At 35.3% G+C, this 20,529-nt stretch overlaps 5 protein-coding genes, 1 long non-coding RNA gene and 1 other non-coding gene across 8 annotated transcripts; 3 read left to right on the top strand and 4 right to left on the bottom strand.

Annotated features, from left to right (window-relative positions):
- The first annotated feature begins 207 nt into the window (after positions 1-207).
- Positions 208-279, top strand: Trnaa-cgc. The gene has a single exon. It is a non-coding gene; the product is annotated as a tRNA-Ala (tRNA).
- Positions 280-460: 181 nt separating this feature from the next.
- On the bottom strand, positions 461-7,862 carry LOC112494317. The gene is made up of 2 exons (XR_003059602.1): positions 7,722-7,862; positions 461-5,851 (listed from the first exon to the last, which is right to left on the bottom strand). It is a non-coding gene; the product is annotated as an uncharacterized LOC112494317 (long non-coding RNA).
- A 1,314-nt stretch (positions 7,863-9,176) lies between these two features.
- LOC107267527 (vacuolar protein sorting-associated protein 51 homolog) lies at positions 9,177-12,860 on the bottom strand. Its single transcript, XM_025084856.1, has 10 exons — positions 12,642-12,860; positions 12,421-12,555; positions 12,122-12,343; positions 11,457-12,052; positions 11,147-11,360; positions 10,846-11,070; positions 10,437-10,771; positions 10,189-10,366; positions 9,460-9,572; positions 9,177-9,401 (listed from the first exon to the last, which is right to left on the bottom strand). Exons 1-10 carry the CDS (start codon positions 12,720-12,722, stop codon positions 9,293-9,295), a joined length of 2,208 nt encoding a protein of 735 aa, XP_024940624.1. The 5' UTR covers positions 12,723-12,860; the 3' UTR covers positions 9,177-9,292.
- Positions 12,861-12,975: 115 nt separating this feature from the next.
- Positions 12,976-16,513, top strand: LOC107267528. The gene is made up of 2 exons (XM_025084857.1): positions 12,976-16,312; positions 16,380-16,513. Exon 1 carries the CDS (start codon positions 13,282-13,284, stop codon positions 15,223-15,225), a length of 1,944 nt encoding a protein of 647 aa, XP_024940625.1. The 5' UTR covers positions 12,976-13,281; the 3' UTR covers positions 15,226-16,312; positions 16,380-16,513.
- Positions 16,514-16,605: 92 nt separating this feature from the next.
- On the bottom strand, positions 16,606-17,531 carry LOC107267504. The gene is made up of 3 exons (XM_025084860.1): positions 17,351-17,531; positions 17,112-17,277; positions 16,606-17,042 (listed from the first exon to the last, which is right to left on the bottom strand). The coding sequence occupies exons 1-3, from the start codon at positions 17,493-17,495 to the stop codon at positions 16,787-16,789; spliced, it is 567 nt and encodes a 188-aa protein (XP_024940628.1). The 5' UTR covers positions 17,496-17,531; the 3' UTR covers positions 16,606-16,786.
- On the top strand, positions 17,277-18,523 carry LOC112494321 (ELMO domain-containing protein 3-like). Its single transcript, XM_025084859.1, has 5 exons — positions 17,277-17,393; positions 17,597-17,706; positions 17,773-17,975; positions 18,044-18,168; positions 18,232-18,523. Exons 1-5 carry the CDS (start codon positions 17,360-17,362, stop codon positions 18,324-18,326), a joined length of 567 nt encoding a protein of 188 aa, XP_024940627.1. The 5' UTR covers positions 17,277-17,359; the 3' UTR covers positions 18,327-18,523.
- A 52-nt stretch (positions 18,524-18,575) lies between these two features.
- On the bottom strand, positions 18,576-20,448 carry LOC107267529 (charged multivesicular body protein 3). 2 transcript variants are annotated; one of them, XM_015739367.2, is made up of 5 exons: positions 20,260-20,448; positions 19,906-20,120; positions 19,774-19,834; positions 19,218-19,612; positions 18,576-19,123 (listed from the first exon to the last, which is right to left on the bottom strand). In XM_015739367.2, exons 2-5 carry the CDS (start codon positions 19,948-19,950, stop codon positions 18,953-18,955), a joined length of 672 nt encoding a protein of 223 aa, XP_015594853.1. In that variant the 5' UTR covers positions 19,951-20,120; positions 20,260-20,448; the 3' UTR covers positions 18,576-18,952. The 2 variants fall into 2 exon arrangements, with proteins under 2 accessions (XP_015594853.1, XP_024940626.1); XM_025084858.1 differs by having other exon boundaries at positions 19,906-20,048.
- Between the last annotated feature and the right edge of the window lie 81 nt (positions 20,449-20,529).

Raw genomic sequence — 20,529 nt, 5'->3', positions numbered from 1 at the left:
AAGAGCTAAATAAAATTTTACACAAGTAATTCATTCGATTTCTTAAATCGGTTTCATCCGAATTATCATTCTACGCAGATCCTCTCCGAACGTAAGTGAACGATTTTGTTTAATGATTGGATGCTTATGTAATAATATATGTGTTTTATTATTTTATTTATCCCAGAGCACACCTCAAGTGCTGAATCTTCTTCCTCATCTTCATCCGGGGGTGTAACTCAGTGGTAGAGTGTCTGCTTCGCATGCTGAAAGTCCTGGGTTCAAATCCCAGCTCCTCCAATACTCATTTTTTTTTTTTTTTTTTTTTTTTTTTTTTTTTTTTTTTTTTTTTTTTTTTTTTTTTTTTTTTTTTTTTTTTTCGTGACGTCAACAACGTCTCTTACGTCATCATTAACACACCGAATAAATCATCGTTTGAGCAATCAGTTATGTATATTTTGTAATTAAATTAAACCTTTAGTAATTTTATGAAATATTTATTTATCAGAAAACATAAAAGTACAGTTAATACAACATGTCTAAAATAAAATATATTACAGCTGTTTCGCAAGGTATTAAATAAAAGCAATATGCTGTTCCTCTTTATTAATCGTTGTACAAATAATTTAGACGATGTGCGTCCCGACCCATTGATAAGCACTTGAGCAGCAGGAGACACGGTAATTCCTAGCCCAGCCTAGTCACTCCTGCGGCACTAGTACTTAGGAACAGGACAGGATTTCAGTAAACCACTATAATCGGCCATCATTCAGCCGTTTCTTGATTCCGCGTAGAAACCATAAAAAAAAGAGAAATTAATCGTTGATAAGCGATCTGAAAAATAAATGACATCTCGTTAAGTTAAACGGTCTTACATTCACCCTGTATAATAGACTGTAATAATTATTAAATTGATATTCTACAAGGCATACCATAGCGTGAGACCATGCTGAGGTAATGGCTCCCGGGAATTAGTAATTAATCGACGAAACGAAGGAAATCCTAATAAAACCAGCATGTGCCCACGCGTCGCCAACTCGAGGTGATATTGGATAATTGACAGGAAAATGCGGTAAGTACGTGCCACGATTATTTTTCAAGTGTAAAGTAACGAAGGCTTAAAACTATTTTAAATCGTCTGAATTATGAAAAAACTGTCTTACGCCGAGCGTTCGTTTTTTTCTCTTTCTTTTATATGCATCGCATCTTACATCCGAAATATTGTACACTGAAGAGAAATTACAGACAAAACGTGTTTCATGCCACTCGTAGAAAAACCATTGAAGATCATGCTTTGATATCAATGCGCAGCCATAAGATTATTACACTCGTCGTCAGACATACCAGGGGCAGTGTGCTGCACTATGCTGTAAGGATCTGATGACAGACAGTGGCCCTCATTGAACCGGCCTTGGGAAGTCATTAAAGCCGCCTACTGCTGATTCTGTTATAACGTTAGAGCGCCAGACTTCTGCCGAATATTAGTCTGGCCGTGCAACCTGTTGCTGCTCTAAGCTTGGAGTTTCCATTTTAAATTAGCATTTAGATGGAATAAGGACAACATTAAATCTATACAAAATCCCTATTATATAGTTCAGATAGGTTACTAAAAATTGTATGACTGTAAATGAGACAATGAATTTTCATTTCTACATATCAGAATGCTTCAAAGAAATTATGCGATTACAAATTAGTAACTAACTCAAATTGCTATTAAACCAACGTAACGTGTTTCAAGTAGGAATGCATCTTGAATGAGACCCTCTGTCTTATGTGACGTCTTGGATATGGTCCATCTGTCCCTACGGGGGCCCTCTTATAAAAGTGCAAGCGTCGCAAAGGTCTTTGGAAGAGAAGAAATTAAATCTGAATGTTTATCCCTCTTGGTGAATTCCTCTTCCAAGCAGTGATACAGAAACTTCAATAGTGTATTGAGGGAAAAATGAAACGTCACAGTCCGATCTTTGATTCCTATACTGTGGACTCTGTTTAACGTCTTCTGTTTCATCAAGCAACGTATTCATACTTCATAACGTTATACCTAAATAATTCTAGGCATTCCTTATATATATTCGCGCTATAGTAGACATCCTGGAAATTTCGATAGATGAGTAATCTGAGTATGCACAGGAAGCGCGATGTTATAAAAATACAATATTTCTCTGTATATCTTATAGCTTCTACGAAATCAAATATTAATATTCTCACGTGCATCCCAGTCGGTATGTTTCTTCACGATACAAATACGGCTCATAAATTCATAATTAGTACCGGCGTGTATCGTAATAAAATGTTCAAAGGCAAAACAGCAAGCCTAAGAGGATTATGGGTATGGGGCGGGGTCTTGCGGATTCAGCTGCATCTATGTATAATGCATTGCATGCACGTTGCATGCTATTCGTTTATTCCGTCGGCGTTAGTGACCGTGCGAGAGAGAACTCCAATTAACGCTAATTCCCACTAATGCGACTCCCTTATGGCTCGTGCACTCGTAAAAGCCGCTTCCATCTTTAATTTTAAAATGTCTCGTTCGTATCCTTCATATTCAGCGATTGCCGGTCGCCGTACGTGGCCGTTCTGAGAGATACGGAAAACGTTTAAAAAAAGGCTATCGGCATCGAGGCACAATTTTACACTGAAACTTTTTGTATCGATGGGTTTGAATTTTCGGTTAGAGACCGTAGATAAGGAAATCGGGGGAAAAGGTCTCTTTTTTTAATACATGTCAAATATTTCTAGCTTTATGAATTGTATCAGCATCCAAATGATAGTTTTACGACATTGATAAGGGAAAAAAAATAAAATCGATAACGATTATTCAGTCGGAGATCGTGACCTCGAAAAAGAAATAGTGAGAACTTGAAACTTTTTGGAGGTTCCAAAACGCATGGAATGTCGTATTATTTCTTCTCCATACATGATCGCGGCAATTTTCGTAATACACTTTCTTCTGTGATATTTTTCTTCCACTGATTGTATTTCTTATGTTTTTCTATATGTATTTGTACTTCCTGTGTGAGACGAACTTTAGAGATTGGACGTCAGCAGAAAGTATGGAAAATGAAGGTCAATCTATCTATGACACTTGGTAATTGTGGATCTCGAACTTTCAAACAAATAGAAAACTTTTTTATATTAATTCAAAATTACGTAATTTCTACTTTATTTATTGTATGAAGAAGTCTCCAAGAAAGTCATGACTAAACATATTAGCAAAGGGGAAATTTTGTATTTTTTATAATTTCTTAAGCGCAGTGCTACAGCATTACTAAAAAAAAAATATGGAATATCCACGTCGTATGAATTTCTTGTTACGAAATTGTGATTTCTAATATATAAACCAGAGTAAAAAATATAATGCATAGATGATAAAAATAATTTTCTTTTTCTCATATAATGGTTAATCATCATTTATAATTTCATAAATAAATACAAATGTGTCTTTCTTTACCGAGAGACTTCAGCATATGAGAGTTACAACAGTTTGAGCTTCTTGCTTTTTTTCTCTGCGATATCGTTGAGGAGAGAGGTTAAGAAGTCACAGCGATAAACCACCACCAGATAGAAAGCAACTATTTTCAGAATAACAAATTGTCGCAATCTAATTATGAACCCTCGATTTCGTCCCGGGTGCACAAACAGCATTAACCTTAAACTCCCTTCGACTGATTTCACTAACTTGAAAAATTTTATATGAATTATTAATATTGATTTAATCTTTTTTCCCGTGTCTCTATTACTCCACATAGAAGGATGGAGGATACAAGGAGATTCGAGAAGCCGAAAGACAAATCGTCTGCACGTGTTATACATCCTGATCTAATTAACATGCTGATAAAGTTGTGCTTTGTTGATACGAACGTAGCTTCGCCAGCAAAACATTATGTGATACACACTTCTGAGTATGACTTCACTGCAGACTGCTCCGAGCCTTTTTATTATTAAATATATGTACAGGATTTGTATACCCTTAAATAGGAAGAAGGATACGTAGAATTATACGATGTATTTTGTTTCTTACAATTCGCGTAATAGCGGATCTTGTCTAGAATTTCAGAGAAGACATAGAGAGGAAGAAAGAAATGTAGAAATTCTAATTGTGTCTGTTACAGCTGTAGATTTGAATTAATTGTGAGGGAATCCGACGAGGCGCTGCGGGTACTTAACGTCTGACAATGTCTACTGCAGACGCCTTGAGAAATGTTGAGATACGTGTGAGTTATACTCATTTATTTATGACGTATATTCTAGTAAGGCAAATGACAACTTATCTTAAGATAAATGTGACACTACATTGAAAATTCTTAAACCGTACGCCATTAGGCCGTTTGTGGAAAAAATAGCAAAAGGGCACTCGACACACTGTGTTACTTCTTTATGACGTGTCCGCGCGTTGTTTATCCGGCTTTTTTGGAATTACGAAGTATTCTTACCATTCGTGGCACCACACTCACAAATTCACGCACAATTCGTAATATCTCGCAGAGAATAGGAAGTGGGAAAGACGGATAGTAAGGAATGAATATTTATTCTCAAAAATTTGGAATTATTTTTATTTCCTGTCGTGCACACTCTAATGGAAAATGTATTAGAAACCACCACAGAATTCTGGTATTAACAATCGCGGGAAATCTCACGACCTTTGAACCTTCGTTTTCAATGCGTTCGAAAGAATAATACTCGTACAGTATCCCGTAAACACATCTTGCAACAGTTACATCTCAACCACATGAATTCTATAGTATTATATTATCAGCTATTCAAAAGTTACATAAACGTGACAAATGTGTTTGCTGGGTATGACGATACAGGTATAAGAAGGAATTCATTGTAAAAGATTTATGATGCATAGAGAGTTAATAACAATATAATATGTAACCGCGATATAATATATGACCACCTAAGCAAACTCAAACATATTCAAAAGTGAAAATAATCAAGAAACACTTTAAACTCAAAATGATCTCAAAGTATTTCAATCAACTACAATATCAAAATTGACTATTTTCGAAAAATATATTCGTAGCTTCACGATTTTCAAGGTTAAAAATCCGAATTTTCAAAAAACTAACGAAGCACATTTCAAACACCCATAAGACGAGTCGTGTGTAGTTTTTTATAATTCCGTAAATGAATCATGATAAATTAACAGAGCACGATGTATCCACGCAGGATATTAAAACTTCGAAAGGATATGAAAAGGTAAAAAGGAATAATGAAGAGGACAGTCACTGATTGTCGTTGAGGGCCGGATAAGGTCACGAATAACACGAATGAATGTTCATAATGATTTCCACCATCTCTCCCCTGGTCCCTTCCATCTTCGAATTTGCTCGTGAATGTGTCTGGCTTCCCCGAGGGTAACGTGTTAGAGCGCGTAAAAACGTAGGAAGATGCACACGGCACGAAGGCAGATCCTCAACTGAGTGATAAACTAGCCTTGATTGGCTTAATATAGTCCGGCGAGCACTGTAATTGGCCGTTCTTTGCCGCGCGGGAAATGATTGGTCAATTTAATCCTAGAACCGCGGTGCATTAAGCATTCAACCGGCGTTCACTCCCTATTAACGGCAGCTCTGCCGTCCACTCGTCCTGGTGTTCTTTCTTTATCGCCTTTTTTTTGCCTCCGTTCCAAATCAATTTACCAATTGAAATCACTGCCGGACGGTAAAGCCCATACTGAATGGTCACCACCCGGCATGAGTAACTCCAAGCCTTGCCTGTTATCAAACCATTCACTCTCTTCTATATCCCTGAGTTGAATTACGTGCTAGAACTGTCATTGATTGAGTCTTTTAATAATCGAAACTGCCTTCCTTCACGGCAAAGACACTCACCGGGGTTGAACGCCACCTTAGGTATCCATGAACCCCTAGATAGAAACAAAAATTCATCATTGATTTTAAGACCACTGATTTTTCAATGACTAATTGTGTACTTTCGTATATTTCAAATTCGAGTGTTTTTTTTTTCAATAATTTTCTAAGGACTTTATTACCTGCTTTTTTGCTTTATTTTATGACTGATACAACGTCGACTGGACTAACTCACATGTAAAGTAATCGTGTCGAGGTGAATATCAAATTCATCACCTACGGCACTACTACTTAGCATGTTGATCAGTTTTGTGATTTTTCTAAGATTTTAAGACGGATTTGTTTCTAGACGGTTTCTCTAGGATCGTTAAATTGTAACTAATGCGATTTTCAAAATTTCTTCTATTTTATATACCCCCCAAAGACAGAGCTAAAGTTCAAAATGTGACCAGTAATGATAATTGGTCATTATTTGTGTTCTAGACTCTAGTCTTTGGAATTCTCATGAGCTTGTTTAGGGTATCATAAATAAACTTTGACACATTACCCTTTTCCCTCTACAAATGAACATTGAACCACAAGGGAATGAGACTTTCAAATCGCTGACCATATCCAATGTCACTGTAATCCAGTTACTTGAGAACTTTGATTTCTTCTTCACATTGATAAGTTGACAAGATGGTTCAACATGCGAACGCAGCAATGAGCATGATTTTGCCCTGCCCATTATTGCGGTCACAAACCGAAACATCTCTACTATTTTCCCAGATTAAGAAGTGGGACGATGACATTTTCTGAAAATTTAAACAAATTATGCCATACAGTAACAATTGTAACAGACAAACAATCTTGACACGCATTAATTCATGGCGACGTCATACATATTTTTGGTGCAAACAATAACAGCCTAACTGAAATATTTTTCCGTAACATTCCCCATTCATCTTGTAACAAACAACCGTACTTGTTGAAAATTGTCAAATCTAAAGAGCAAACAATGGTCAAAGATTATGAATAGGTCTGTCAGCAAATTGGCAAACAATGGTGGTGGCTGTTTGAGAACCGAGTTTGTCAGACTAAGGGACAGCGAGCTGACTAATACATAAGCCATGCCCGTATCTAGTCTCCTCATCTCTTGGGTTTCCGTTTACGAATGTCTCGGTCATTCTGTAATAATGGTACCCTATGTTGCCCCATAGGTTTTCCCATGCGGGTCCACTCTACGCTGATTTAAAATTACTCACGACAACCGTTCCGGTTTTGCCGCACGCGTTATTAGTGTATGCTTGCCTACGCTTCGTCGCTTCCTGACTTTCTCAGGCAATTGAATGATCCTGACACTGCTAGAATACGATTAATGATATTCGGATGCGCGATCCTTACGGTATATGGGATCTTAAATACGTCTATTTAAATTTATTGCGCACTTGACTGGAATATAACAGGATGGTTAATGGTTTTTGAAAATTGACATTTCCGTAATTGAAGTATGGGAAAAAATTACAAAATTATCTTGACATCTATTATCTATGTTAACATTTCAAACTAACTTAATGAAATGTTTGTCAATTTATCTTTGACTTAGGTATTCAAAACTTTTTTTTTTATTTCATTGCACTGCTTCAATCAAATGGAATCAATAACGTCTTATATAAAATAAGTAACTGGTAATTATCTGAATTATATTTTTACTAATTATTACAAATTCCTAAGATTTTATTCGATTTTACTAACAGTGTATAATCCGTTCAGAGAGAATAGACGCATCGATTATTATTTATTAAACACGAAATAAATATTCTCGAATCATAGAATTACAATCTTTTACGTCATTTTGAGTACCTCAGAAATATTCTTGCATAACATCTGGCATAACATTCTGTTAGAATATGTAAAAAATACGTGTAGGCAAATACATACACTTACCTGATACCAAATGAATAAACGTTCAATCCAAAAAGTCAGCAGTGAAGAACAAACCAAGAATTCTGGTATCATTCGCAACGGAGAAATTCAAAACCGTGATAAATTTTTTCGTAGCAGAAAGAAAATTACGTTGGTAGTAATCATCCATGTGGCAGACACTTCTGGAATGGATGCCATCGAAAATTCCCTCTTCTCAGTGTACACAAGAGTTACACATGCACAGGTGTTTTCTGGGATCACGTGTGCCACATATGCTTGACTAACGATATCGTTTTCCTAGCTGTTGAATATTTCCATCAGTGCGGATAATGTCTGCCAATGATATTCTAATAATGTAGAACACTAAAGTAAATCGATATCGATAAACAAAATAAAAAATTGTTCTATAAGATTTAATCATACCAATTCTATATCATTTTCAGTATTATCAGAATAAAGGTGATTCATTTTTATCAGTATTTACTTGCTTTCTATAGGAATCATAGTCGGTGCACGGTACGACCCCAGTAGTAATTTAGAAGAGTTTATTAAATTGGGTAGAATGCGGTGCGTAGGCCTTCGCCGGATACTCGGAGAATGAATCTCATCCAGCGAGAGGAAGTTTGAATTAACTCGAGCTACCGTTGACGGGGTACGATGGGGCCCCATGAACTCCCATCCTATTTATCCTTTGCACCTCTTCCATACTACGTACATGTACATTGTTGCCTTTAACAATTAATAATTGAATTTGTTCTTTCTTTTACAAATTAATTACAAGGGCGCCTCCCGAATAAGGATACGACGAATCTTAACCTTAATGGGCCTTATTCTGGATTGATTATAATATTGCGACACATAGTTCAACTTTATCATGTTTCGTGCGACGGAACAAAAGAGTGGAACATTTTTTAAAAATTTTCTGTCTCTTGATCAAGCAAAGGTAATTCCTAATAGAGGATCGGTACGAACGTGCACGCAACTTCGAAAGTCCGGCATGTGGCGCGGAGTTAAGGCTTATTAAAATCGTTTGACCCCTCTGGACGGTAGTACTGCTGATGGGTTTACTTTAGACAGTATAGACAGAAAGGGAGCGAGTAGTGAGACAGAGTTAAGCATGTGACACCATGACACCTAAATTGTTGTACTTTGACACTGCGTGCAACCCCTGGCTGTATCCTGACCTGCGTGGGTGTATCGTCCAGACGAATAAAAAAAGAGGTAAAAAAGTATATTTCGCAGGAAACATAACATTCTTTTACTGCGTCCCTCGAGTTTCATTTCAGCAGGATTATTAAATGTGCACTAGTTAAGTTCTGCATAATTGAGAACATTACAACCCCCGAAGAAGATACAGTATAAAGTTTGACAGTAAGAATATCTTTACAAATGAATGTCAAATAGTATTCATGAGTATAATGTAGAATAAAATTATAATGGATATAAGTGCTAATAGGATGATAAGGCAGTTTCAAAGATTCTTGCGATTAGATATAATGATTTTTTCAGAGTTACAACTCATTATATATATATTAGATATTTAAATTATACATTATCATACTTCCTATATGTGAGAATAAAAGTTTGAGGAATTATCCTCTTTCACATATAATATCGACGACACTCGGTTCCATTAGGACGGGCTCCAGGCATCTGTGTACGGCACTACCCAGGATCTCATCCAATAGGAAATGTACCAGACTACAAAGAGAGATTTGTCAGTGTTGAACTTATTGAATTAAATTTCCTTGGAACTTACTTCTCGTCCGTTACAAATCGCCATAAATAAAGTTGCAGATAATGCGTGTCGACTTGGATCTGCTGCAGACCATATTTACTGAAGGTGCGTAGCCTTACGCATTCCAAAAAAGTCTGCACATATAAGGAAGTATATTGAATATATGTAAACTGTCATTTGGCAGGAAATGTCAAATGGTCCTTGGCTCGTTAAAGCTTAGAACATATTGCGTAGCATTGCGGCACACGTTGCATGGGATTCCTGCGTAGATGCGAGAGCATAATGTATCTTGGAGATGCAAAGTGGATAATGGTCGCGTTATTTTGTCATTGTGACTGTTGTACAGCACCTGCAGCTATTACGGTACTGAGTGTGCTAAAAGTTTGTCCTTGTCTACGCATGTTTTTTATGGTACGCTTATACGGTATGGGTTTTCAAACTTAGTTCAGACAGCATTTTTTTACTACATCGTTGGAATGCCGTATGATATTAAATATATATAAATAATTTTTTTACGAAAAATTCGTTAAAACATACGTGGTAATAATTTTGAAAAACTTCGAACACAGTGAGTTTTCTAAGGCTTTTGCAACACCTGGTGAAAAACATAGGTCAAAATTCCTATCGATTTTTATGTCTGCTACAAACTATTTTGTTTGTATAGGTATAAGATTATGTAGTCATGGCTTCAAATTTGTAGTACATTATTGATTGAGGTACGAAGATTATAGTATAATAAATATTAGTTACCTTCAAACTGATCTTGATGATTCCAGTTAAAATGGAAGCCTTGTTGAATTGCACGGAGGAGAAGAATTCAATTCTTTCGGAAAAGAGTTTATGGATATTTGTTACCAGTGATGAATCCAAATGACTAGGTGTATATGACGACCAATTAGAACGATACTGATGTCTCGATACGCTGACGCTTGAAGTAAATGAAATAAATTATTTCGGTTTTATCCGTTTTGTGCATAAATATTGCTAGTAATATATACCTGTGTGTTTTTCTACTGCTGTCACTACTTCTATCCATCTGACCATCTGCGTCGTCATATAGCACAGCGACTTGAGATTCAATTGCTGTTACGTCTTCAACTACTCGTTTCATAACAGCCCTTACAGTTCTTGGCTCAATAGTATGCAGCCAATCTCGAGTCTCTACTGACTTTCGTAGCATTTGAGACACAGCAAGACCTTGCAAACGAACATAATGATTGAGTAAATTTTGGGCAGTTGTTTGAAAATTTTCGCATATTTCCGATTCTGTCGTTATAAAATTCTCAGAAGTTGCATGTTGCTCAATATTAAATAAATCATCAGTTGTTGTCAGCTGAAGAATAATAAAAAACACATATTACAATTAATTTTAATGATACTTCATATGCATTCCAAAATATTACGCACGAGGTAGCGTACGCTGCTGTCTTTGAACTCAATACACATTTTACTTAGCAACAGGAGCAAAGTGGGTGGAAATTTTGGTACGTCAGAACCAGTACAAAAACCACTTGCTGTGGCTGTTAAGTGGTGCAAATAACCAACAACTAATCCCTCACGTACTTCGTCGACACAAAAACTTTGTAAGAAGTGAGGCTTTAGACTGAATGATAGGTCTGGTTGCAGGAACACCTATAAGGGTAGTATTGAATGTGATTAGAAGTTTTTTGGATAGGTTTTGAAACATGCACTATCGTGAAAAGTTTACCAGTAAATCCTGTAAGACTCCTTTAACTTTTTCGATTGTTGGCATTACTAGTGTTGCTTGGAGTTCTGCTAAACCGCCATCGCCATCCTGCGTTACTTTTGCTGCTAAAGTCTGTCTTACTTTAGCCAAAGTTTCGCTCAAATGTTGTTTCAGAGAGTGGAGATGATTTCTACACTGTTTCCTTCCAGCATTTATGACTATATCAATTCCCGTTCTATAGTTTAGATAGAGATTGTTAATTTGTTTACTTATAATAATTTACTATAGTTTATTAATTTACGCCAATGAATTTTATTAAAATCTAGTTTACCTGGCGAAATCAGTCTCGGTACAAAGCATATTCATGGCTTGGAGTCTTCGATGAAATCTATCGAGTGCTCTTACTAGAACTGCAGTATCTGCCACATCTTCGACTCTTTTTCCTATTAGATCAAAATATTTTTTCATATTGTCCATAATGAAAACGTTTAAGCGGGTAAGAGCCTTAGTGTCGAAATCGTCGCTAAAATCAGTATCATCTGCAGGTGTTCTATTTACAAACATGTCATTGTACGATGCGACGATTAAGCAAAGATCACTAAGAAATCCTGAACTACCCATGTCCACATATTCTATTATATCATTTTCACACATGTCTTTTAATATGGCTAACTGTTCTGCCAATCTATTATCAGCGTGGGTGAGAAAATCGGCGCATAATGAGTCCGCAGGCTCGTTTAATTGAAGTAAAAGATCAACACTTTCGGCAAGAGATTTTGTAGAAGCTTCTCTTTTATGAAATTGTTTTCTAAGCTGTGATTTCAATTCTTCTACGATCTCTTCACAATCCTTTTGAATTCCTTGAAATGAAGGCATATTACCATACTGATTTAAGACACGTTGTGCATGTATGTAATCTTGAACTGCCTAGAATATAAATGTTATTTTCTTATTAATATGTCAGTTTCACAACGCAAAGAAGATGATGAAACTAACTTGACTATAATTTCCTTCGTTCATTCTATCTTTGAGTTTGCCAGGCAGTTTGAAAAGAAATTGTAAACGCTTTAAAAGAGCATGTACAGATGACAATCTAGAGATTTGTTGACGTGTCCCTTGTAAGGTAGAAGATATTTGCTCTGAAAATGAAGTTATACTGTCCATATTCGTGGCTAGCAGATCCATGCTGTCTTCCATCTTTTTGAAGTCACTTTTCATCTATAAATATTAGTAACTGTTGTGGAATATCTACAGAAGTACTGAATGAATCAAATCGATTGTTCTCTATACAATACCTTCCCAATTGTATCTGTAGCTGATATGAATTTATTATAATTTTCATATACTAATGTTTGCATATCAGAAAGCAAAGTTTGCGTATCACCTATGATTTCTTTTTCATTATCCATAATCTGTTTTAGGGTACATTCCTGTATAAAAATTAAATTTTCATATTAGAACAAAATAATGACAATATCGTATGTCCCATTCTTGAAGTTGACAGAAGGATCTATACCTTAAGCATTTTCTGGAGATACATATCCGGATTAAAATGTTGTCCGTTAATGTCATAAGAATTGCTCAAATTATCTGTCATTTTCTTATATTAATTGTGTACCTTAATTCGAAAATATTGTGACAGTTCTTTTCTATTTATGACGTTTTAAGGTTATCTTCGTGTCACGGCAAGTAGGGTATTGTAAGGTTAGGTTGAGGACGCTGTACTACGATTATAACCTTCGTGTAATCCTGTAACGAATGTTCAACAAGCTATTGAAAAATTATAAAAATGTATATATTTCGTTTTTGATTTATGTTAATTAACGAAGCTTAATTATACTTAATTGAGCAGTGCATCTCGATGTTATAAAGGAAGAGGAGTATATATTATTGGATAAACAGTTTCGTATACAAAAGTTTACAAAGAGTGATATTATTTCTTATGGAGATGCAATATTTATGTGGTTTAAAGTGAAATCATACATTTAACAGTAAATTATTTGATGTGAAAATATACTGCTGCTTACTGAAGAAAAGTCCAGCTTCGAAAAAGTGGTGAAAAACACTGTAGCAAAAAGAGGTTAATATTTGATTTAATGTTGGGCAACAATGTATTTTATTTGACAAGCGTGTAAAACTATAAGATTCTCACAAAAATGCCACATCCGTGTGTGGTATGCGGCCGTTCTCGCATGAATCCTAACAACAGGGAAGAGGAGTATATGTTCTTTGGTTTCCCTGTAAATGATGAGGCACGATGCAGAAAATGGTTGGAGTTTTGCTGTCGGGAAGATCTGTATAAGCTTACCAAAAAACAGCTGTTACAGCGAATGGTATGTTCAAAACATTTTGAACAGAGAGATTTTCTTAATGAGTATTTTGATCGGCTGAATTGTACAGCTGTACCATCGATTTATGATCCAAAACAATCTCTCTACAACATTACCTGCGTACTGTGTGGTAGATTTCGACGAGATCCACCAGGTCTAGATTATGATGGAGCCACATTTCATCATTTTCCTGGAGAAGAGTTTCGTTGCCTGAAGTGGCTGGATTTTGTGGGTGTTGATTCATATTACAGACTAACCAGGAAAGAAATTTTATTTTGTTACATCTGCTCAAAGCACTTCGATCAAACACAATTTATGCGCGGTTATCGTAGTAGATTAATAGACTGTGCTGTGCCAAACATTCGTTACCCTGATCAGATTGATGAGTCAGAGCCATTTATAATGGAACTGGTTTCTGAACCAAAATTATTCAATACTACAGACAAAGGAAAGAAGCTTGATCCATTGCCAGCAGCTGTTCTTGATAGCCAAGCTTGTGCAGCATGTGGACGTTCCAGGTCTGATCCAAGAAATAAAGTGGATAGATACAAGTTTCATCCATTTCCTGCCTATGAAATTGGAAGATGTCTACGATGGTGTCAGTTTCTAGGGAGAGAAGATCTACTGAAAATGTCTCCAAATCAAATAAGAAAATTGGTATTGTGTTCAAAGCACTTTCAAACTGGTCAAAGTTTTCATAAAGTAGGTCCCTGTGATGCTGTACCCACGATTAAGGATATCACTGACGCAAACAATATAGATTCTGCGGAAGAGATGAAACTTGAGCAAGAAACCTTGGAAGATCTAGACGGTTCAGGATCAGCAAAAGCAGTAAAGAAGCAAATGTACCCAAGACCAATGGTATCAAGTAAGAAACCAAAGATAGATAACAAGCCAGCGCCATTGGCAAAAAAACGTGGAAAGTCCAGAAGACCTACTTCGATCAATATACCAAGACCGGATCCAAACAATATCGAAAATCGAGTGATCAGGAAGTTACCACTTCCTCCTGCTTCTAACTGGAAACTGCAAATTTCAAATCAATTCCAGCCTATCACAATTGCTAATAATATCTCCTCAAATATAACAAATAACATTACCACCGATGGCAAGAAAGTTATTCTACCTTTTACTGGAGACATATCAAACTTGGGTGCACCCATTCCAGTGCACAGTCTTTCAAGTATTCCACCAGGTCTGCTTATTAAGATAAATCTTCCAGAACAGACCCAGAAGCAACAAAAATTAACAAAAACACAAAGTAAAACAAAAAAATCTGATAGTTCCCAGGTCCTTACTACTGAAAGGGAAATGGCAGTTAAACAGAATAGCAATGTTAAAAATGGACAAGTCCCAGAAAATACAGCAAGACCTAAAGACATAGAGGAAACAGAAGAAAGCCTGTCTGAGTTGTTTTCGTTTTCTCCAGAGCCTACACAAGAAACTTTTAATTCCGACGACATGGAGGTCCAAGAAGAATTGATCTTGCCGCATTCGCTCGAGATGCTTGAAGAAGAGAGCTCTACTCGTATCAAGGACGAGCATTACTATGAAGAATCTCTGGAGCCAGAAGATCAGTGTACTAAGAAAAGAAGAAGAGTCAGACGTTGTAGAAGAATGACAGCGCTTGCGCGAAGAAGTATTCTTCCTATTCAAAGTGAAGTCAGATACTTCTTGCGGAAAATGACACCTCAAATGCACAGATTACCAACAAAGGCAAGGGCGCAATTGAAACTGTCTATTGTTAACATGGTAATTGATCACTTGTAAAGATTTTTATTTATGCAAAATATTATTTACAACAAGGATCGCACATTCAATTTGTATATTGAAAAAGTTGGACTGTACTGATGACAATTGCAGAAGTTTACGATGAGTTATATTTGAGCTTGATGATGAAGAAAGGTGTAGTATGAAATGTTTTCCAGAAGTTGCTCTTGAATCTGGTGAATCATTTTTTATTATGAACACTGTGGTCTTCTACAATTGTGGTATTCCGACATTATCAATTTATTCAAACTGAGAAATCAGAATTTTTTAATAGTCGAGCCGATTTGGCATTAAACATGAATATGTAATTTACGTATTATTAAGAAAAATCTTTTCCCTAATTTCATATATCTTTTAATTTCTCTATCAACATAATATTAAACAATCACGTCAAATATTAATGATACTTAAGCCCGTTTTCTTCAACGTAGTTCAATGCATAAACTTTGTTTATCTTCAAAATGCAAGTATCTGCTTGGCTAAAAGAACAGTTAAACCAAGTTTAGCATTGAACTGCGTCGACGAAAACGGGTGTAGTGATATGTTTAGATGAGGGTTAGTATACATATAGGACATACTTCCAATATGTACATACGTATATATACATATATATAAATATATATTTATACTTGTAATTAGATTTTAATCATTGCTAATTGTTTCGTTATGAGAGTGTGCGACGACATTGACTCATTGTACATTTGAACAGTATATAAAATACAAGACGAGTATCGTTTGAGTAAAAACTAATTTTTTTACTTTATTATCATTATGTACATACCTTCAATTAAATCGTACAAATTGTTTCTGGAATTTAAAACTAAATAATGCGCTTAAAATCGACTGTATGATTGAACAATGTTTGTCCCTACTCGCATATGGTTGTAGCGGAAAATTTATTGATTGTTTGACCCACTTCTAAAGCGTCAGTATGCATTGACGGTGTCTATAAAACAGCCATTTCTCACAGAGCTTACTACGAAAAGCTTGCAATCATGGATTTTGGAGAAAATTATATGAACACCTTCGCTGAAACTGTTCATGTTTTTGAAAAAAATCGTCAGTCATTTCAGGAAGTTCGTTTGCAGTAAGTACATTTAACTTTGAGGTATTAGAATATATACTTATTTAAAATTACTTTTCATGTTTATTAGAAAATTACAAGACCAAGGAGCATTGGAATGGGATGATTTCGAAAATGAATTATCAACTTTGAATCTGTTTGAATCAATCACATTCAACGAAGCTATAAAATATTTTCAAGAGTCAGATTTGGCGGAATATAAAGTCTGTAAAATTTAGTTTATAATTCATGTTACGAATAACAGTGTTTTTCGGTAGTGGGTATTATTTGCAGGATAAAATTACGACGATTGTACATAGAAGAAAATCTTTTTCATGTTTGCCATGTTTCAAAACTGCAGAGCTTCAATCAGAACATTTGAAAGATTATGAGTTATTGTTTCTCATTGCGAAATGTGAGTATATAGAAAGTAACCTGGGCTAGATTTGGTATACAAAATTTAGTGACAAAATGTAATTTAGAGACGAATTAATCTTTTCAATACGGAGGACAAAACATGGATATAGTAAATGCATCGGCCCAAGAACAGAAACAACCATTAATTTTCCGCCAATTTGTTTCTGGTTCATCAGACATTTTTACAGGTGTTTCATGTGATCCTATTTCCCAGTCTATATCTTTACGTCTTATCACTCTTCCTTTATGTGGCAACATATCTGTTAATGTTGAAGTATCAGCAGATTGAGTGTGTCTTTCCGTATTATGAAGATAACTCATATTCGGTCGTAATTCGCTGTAAAAATTATTATCGATTTCGCAATATACATAATATAAATATTAATTCAATGGAATTGCATCTAACTTTGGAGATACGACGTCTGTCGCTACGGGTATCCATCTTTTTTTAACATTTGTCGAATCAATTTTTTCTTTTTCAGATTTCTCATAAGAAAGAATAGGCTTGGTGGGATTTACATTTGGCTCTGTTCTAGTTGGCAGCCATATAACCTTTTCTGAAGAAATTGGATCTGGAATATTTGTACTTTATTTGTGTTTGCAATTCATTTTTATGTATTAAAGTTAAAATTGTATTTTTTATACCGATGTTCAATGATGTTACTAGAGGATGCTGAGTTCCCACTGTGTAAATGATAAATTTATTAGTAATATCGTCATATTCTGCACATCTGCATAGAATTCCTAGTGGATGTTCTATACAGGCTTTAGAATGATACGGATGCAACATTTTGTGAATAAGAAAAATTAGAAAATTCCTTTTGGATGGTTGACGAAGATAAATTGATAGAAAATTGAACAGGTCATGATAGTGTCGTCATTTTTTTTTAGGTTCTTACGATTCGAATGATTGTAAACATTTTTCGATGTTGAGGACTGTGTATCGTTCTTTGGTACAGGAAGAGAATGTTGATTTCGACTGGGAGAAGATTGGGTTTCAGGTAATCTTGATATAGTTAAAGAAATAATTTGTTATTTGGTATTATATGTATTATAAGATATTTTAGAGTAATTCACCTGGAACTGATTTACGAGGTGTTGGTATGCTGGGAATACTACAAATGTTGTACTTGTGCCTTAACTGTTCTGTTTTGATGGAATTTTTGTACGTAACTTCCATAGACAAATACAACACTTTTCCTTTTGCTGCTGTTGGTCTGAACATGACGAGAATCACCTTAAGTGTCTTGCGATACGAGAAATTGAATAAGTGAGATATTACATTGAAATTAATGAGGTTTTGGTTATACTTATGGGATCATATCATGTATATTTTAGAGAGATAAATAAGAACGGAGTTTTTGAAGCTGCGAATAAATTTTATGCTTCAATTTTTTACGCATTTGGTAAATTGTGGGTTAGTAAGAAGAAGACTATATCTGATGTGGGGGCCATGTTCCAAGGTATTGTATTTAAAAATTTCTTAAAAGTAATTTTATGGCAATGAAAGAGAATGAAATTTACAGATATAGAAAAAATCTCTGCCAGAAGAAGTAATAGAAGAAAGATGGCAAGGGAATTAAAGGTATTTCTTAGAGAAAAGTGTTTTCGAGATAAATGAATCAATTTAAAAAATATTTTTTCATTTCTATTATAATGTATAAAGCAAGTGTGCATACGATATTTACATAAGTCAAACAAAGTCTGTTGTAACGTTAACGGGTCGTTCTAATTTATAAAATGTTACAAAAGCTATAACACCGTAAGTCTAATGGCTAGATATTATTTGCTATTCAAAATGTATTGAATTATAATTAAGATTAGAAGTGTTTAATACCTGCAATTTCATTAATTAAGTTTCTTTTATGTTGGGAACGCGAAGCCAGCTTTCGCAAAATTATTTCGATTGATATACTAACACGACAATGTACAGTTTTTCTCACTGAAACTTGTAATCAAACGACAATTTATACATGTGCCCTGAGGGGTATTTTCTACAATATACTACAAGCTTTAAGTACAATTTCACCCAAACATCTGCGCAAAATGGTCCCAAACTTGTAGTTAATAGAAATTTGAAAGTAGGACACAATATTTTTGTATAGTTCATGTTCTTATGAACATTATTTGGATTGACGATCACTTAATTTTCACGTTGCTTGCATTGTCTATCCTACTCTGTTAGGGAGTGTAAGATGCTTACAAATATAAGGTAGGTACAGATAAATTATCTAAATATTTTTCAATTTAACTGCGGAGACTCTGTAACCTATTTTTCATTTCTTCAAGTTCTTTATCATCTTCAACTGGTTCTACCTCTTCTTCGTTTTTCGAAGTTGATGCTGCAACTGACCCTGGAGTGTCGGTAACAACTGCAGGGGCAGTACCTAATTGTCCTGCCGTTACTTCCCAAAGAATCTATACAAAGATATAAAAGCGTACGTTTAGATAAACATGGATCATAATCAGAATTATTCTTATTGTTATTAATAATATTACAAAACGTTTGTACCTTGTCAACCTCTTCATCAGCTTCATCCTCCATTTCTTCAGAGTCCTCGATTGAATCCATAGTCTCATCAAGCATTTCTTCAATAATTCCAGCTTTCATCATTTCTTTTGACATTTCTCTCATTGTTGCAGCGACTTCTGGAATTCTTACTAGGGACTGCATTGCTTGCATTACTTCGGTAGATTTTGCAACAGAACCAGCAACTCGTATAGTAGCTAATTGATTTTTCATTTGCAAGGAGACAGAGTTTAAGTGTGCTTTAGATGTATGTATTTTATTACATGCTTTGCGTGCACGAATTATTTCTTTTGCAAGGATCTTGCAGACATCCTTGTCTCCCTTCTTAGCTGCCTCTTTTAAAGATTGTTTTACCTTTTGCTCCTCCCGCTGAATTGCTGAAAAGTAATGCAACAGTTTTCAATCCTCTTTCAATTATATATTTTGTTAAGGAACAGTATATTATCAAGAATATTTAGTTTATGTGTAAACCCATATTTTAAATCAGTATTGTGAGAAATGGATTTTATTTAGAAACGAATACAGTACTCTGACTCACCTCTAACCTGTCTGTCTAGCTGATAACCTTCCTTTCGTAATTTGTGGGTCCATTCCTGAACCTACAATATCAACACTGAATTAGTAAATGACACTGTAGCATTTTAATAAATTATTTAACAATGTCTCTAACCATCTCCTTTGGGTTCTTCTCCTGGGATTTACCGAAGAGACCCATTTTCAAAGGTTTAGTTCTGACAGATACGTCAAAGGCGCACTTGGTTATTCTCGACCCTGCCCAACTCAACTTCACCTAGTTTCTCCATTACGTCATATCTATTGAAAGCGTTGATATTGGAAGACATCTTATTGGAATCATTTAAAATGAAAAAAAACTTCGGAAAGATACTAAAAATTAGTAGAAAATTAGATATCTGATTAATAATGAACAAACATATTTTCACATCTGACAGAGCCATGTTCGTTGCTAGAGTTATGTCACCTGTCATTATCTTAATTAACATTTTATTGATAAAATAATACATACAAAAATTAATTCTTCTTCAAATATCGTTCGTGGATTCACATGCGTTTGCTGATTTTACGTGACCCCAAACATCAGTAACTACGGTTGCGATTTTCGATTTTACGCGTCCCCAAAAATCGACAGTATCTGTTAAGCTATCGTCTTTTCTAATAGGTTCCGTCAGAGCTCTCGTTTTGGCGCAGTTGAGACTGTTCCATCTTAACTCCCAGATCATATCGACTCGTTAGTTCCCGGTGAAAAAAGAATTGGCTGGCGCCCGCCTGGTATGCG

The sequence above is a fragment of the Cephus cinctus genome, unplaced genomic scaffold (genome assembly GCF_000341935.2).
Source record: "Cephus cinctus unplaced genomic scaffold, Ccin1 Ccin1_scaffold0407, whole genome shotgun sequence".
In the NCBI taxonomy this organism is placed as follows: domain Eukaryota; kingdom Metazoa; phylum Arthropoda; class Insecta; order Hymenoptera; family Cephidae; genus Cephus; species Cephus cinctus.
The sequence above is the reverse complement of the archived record's forward strand: the minus strand, read 5'-3'. Positions and strand labels throughout refer to the sequence as shown.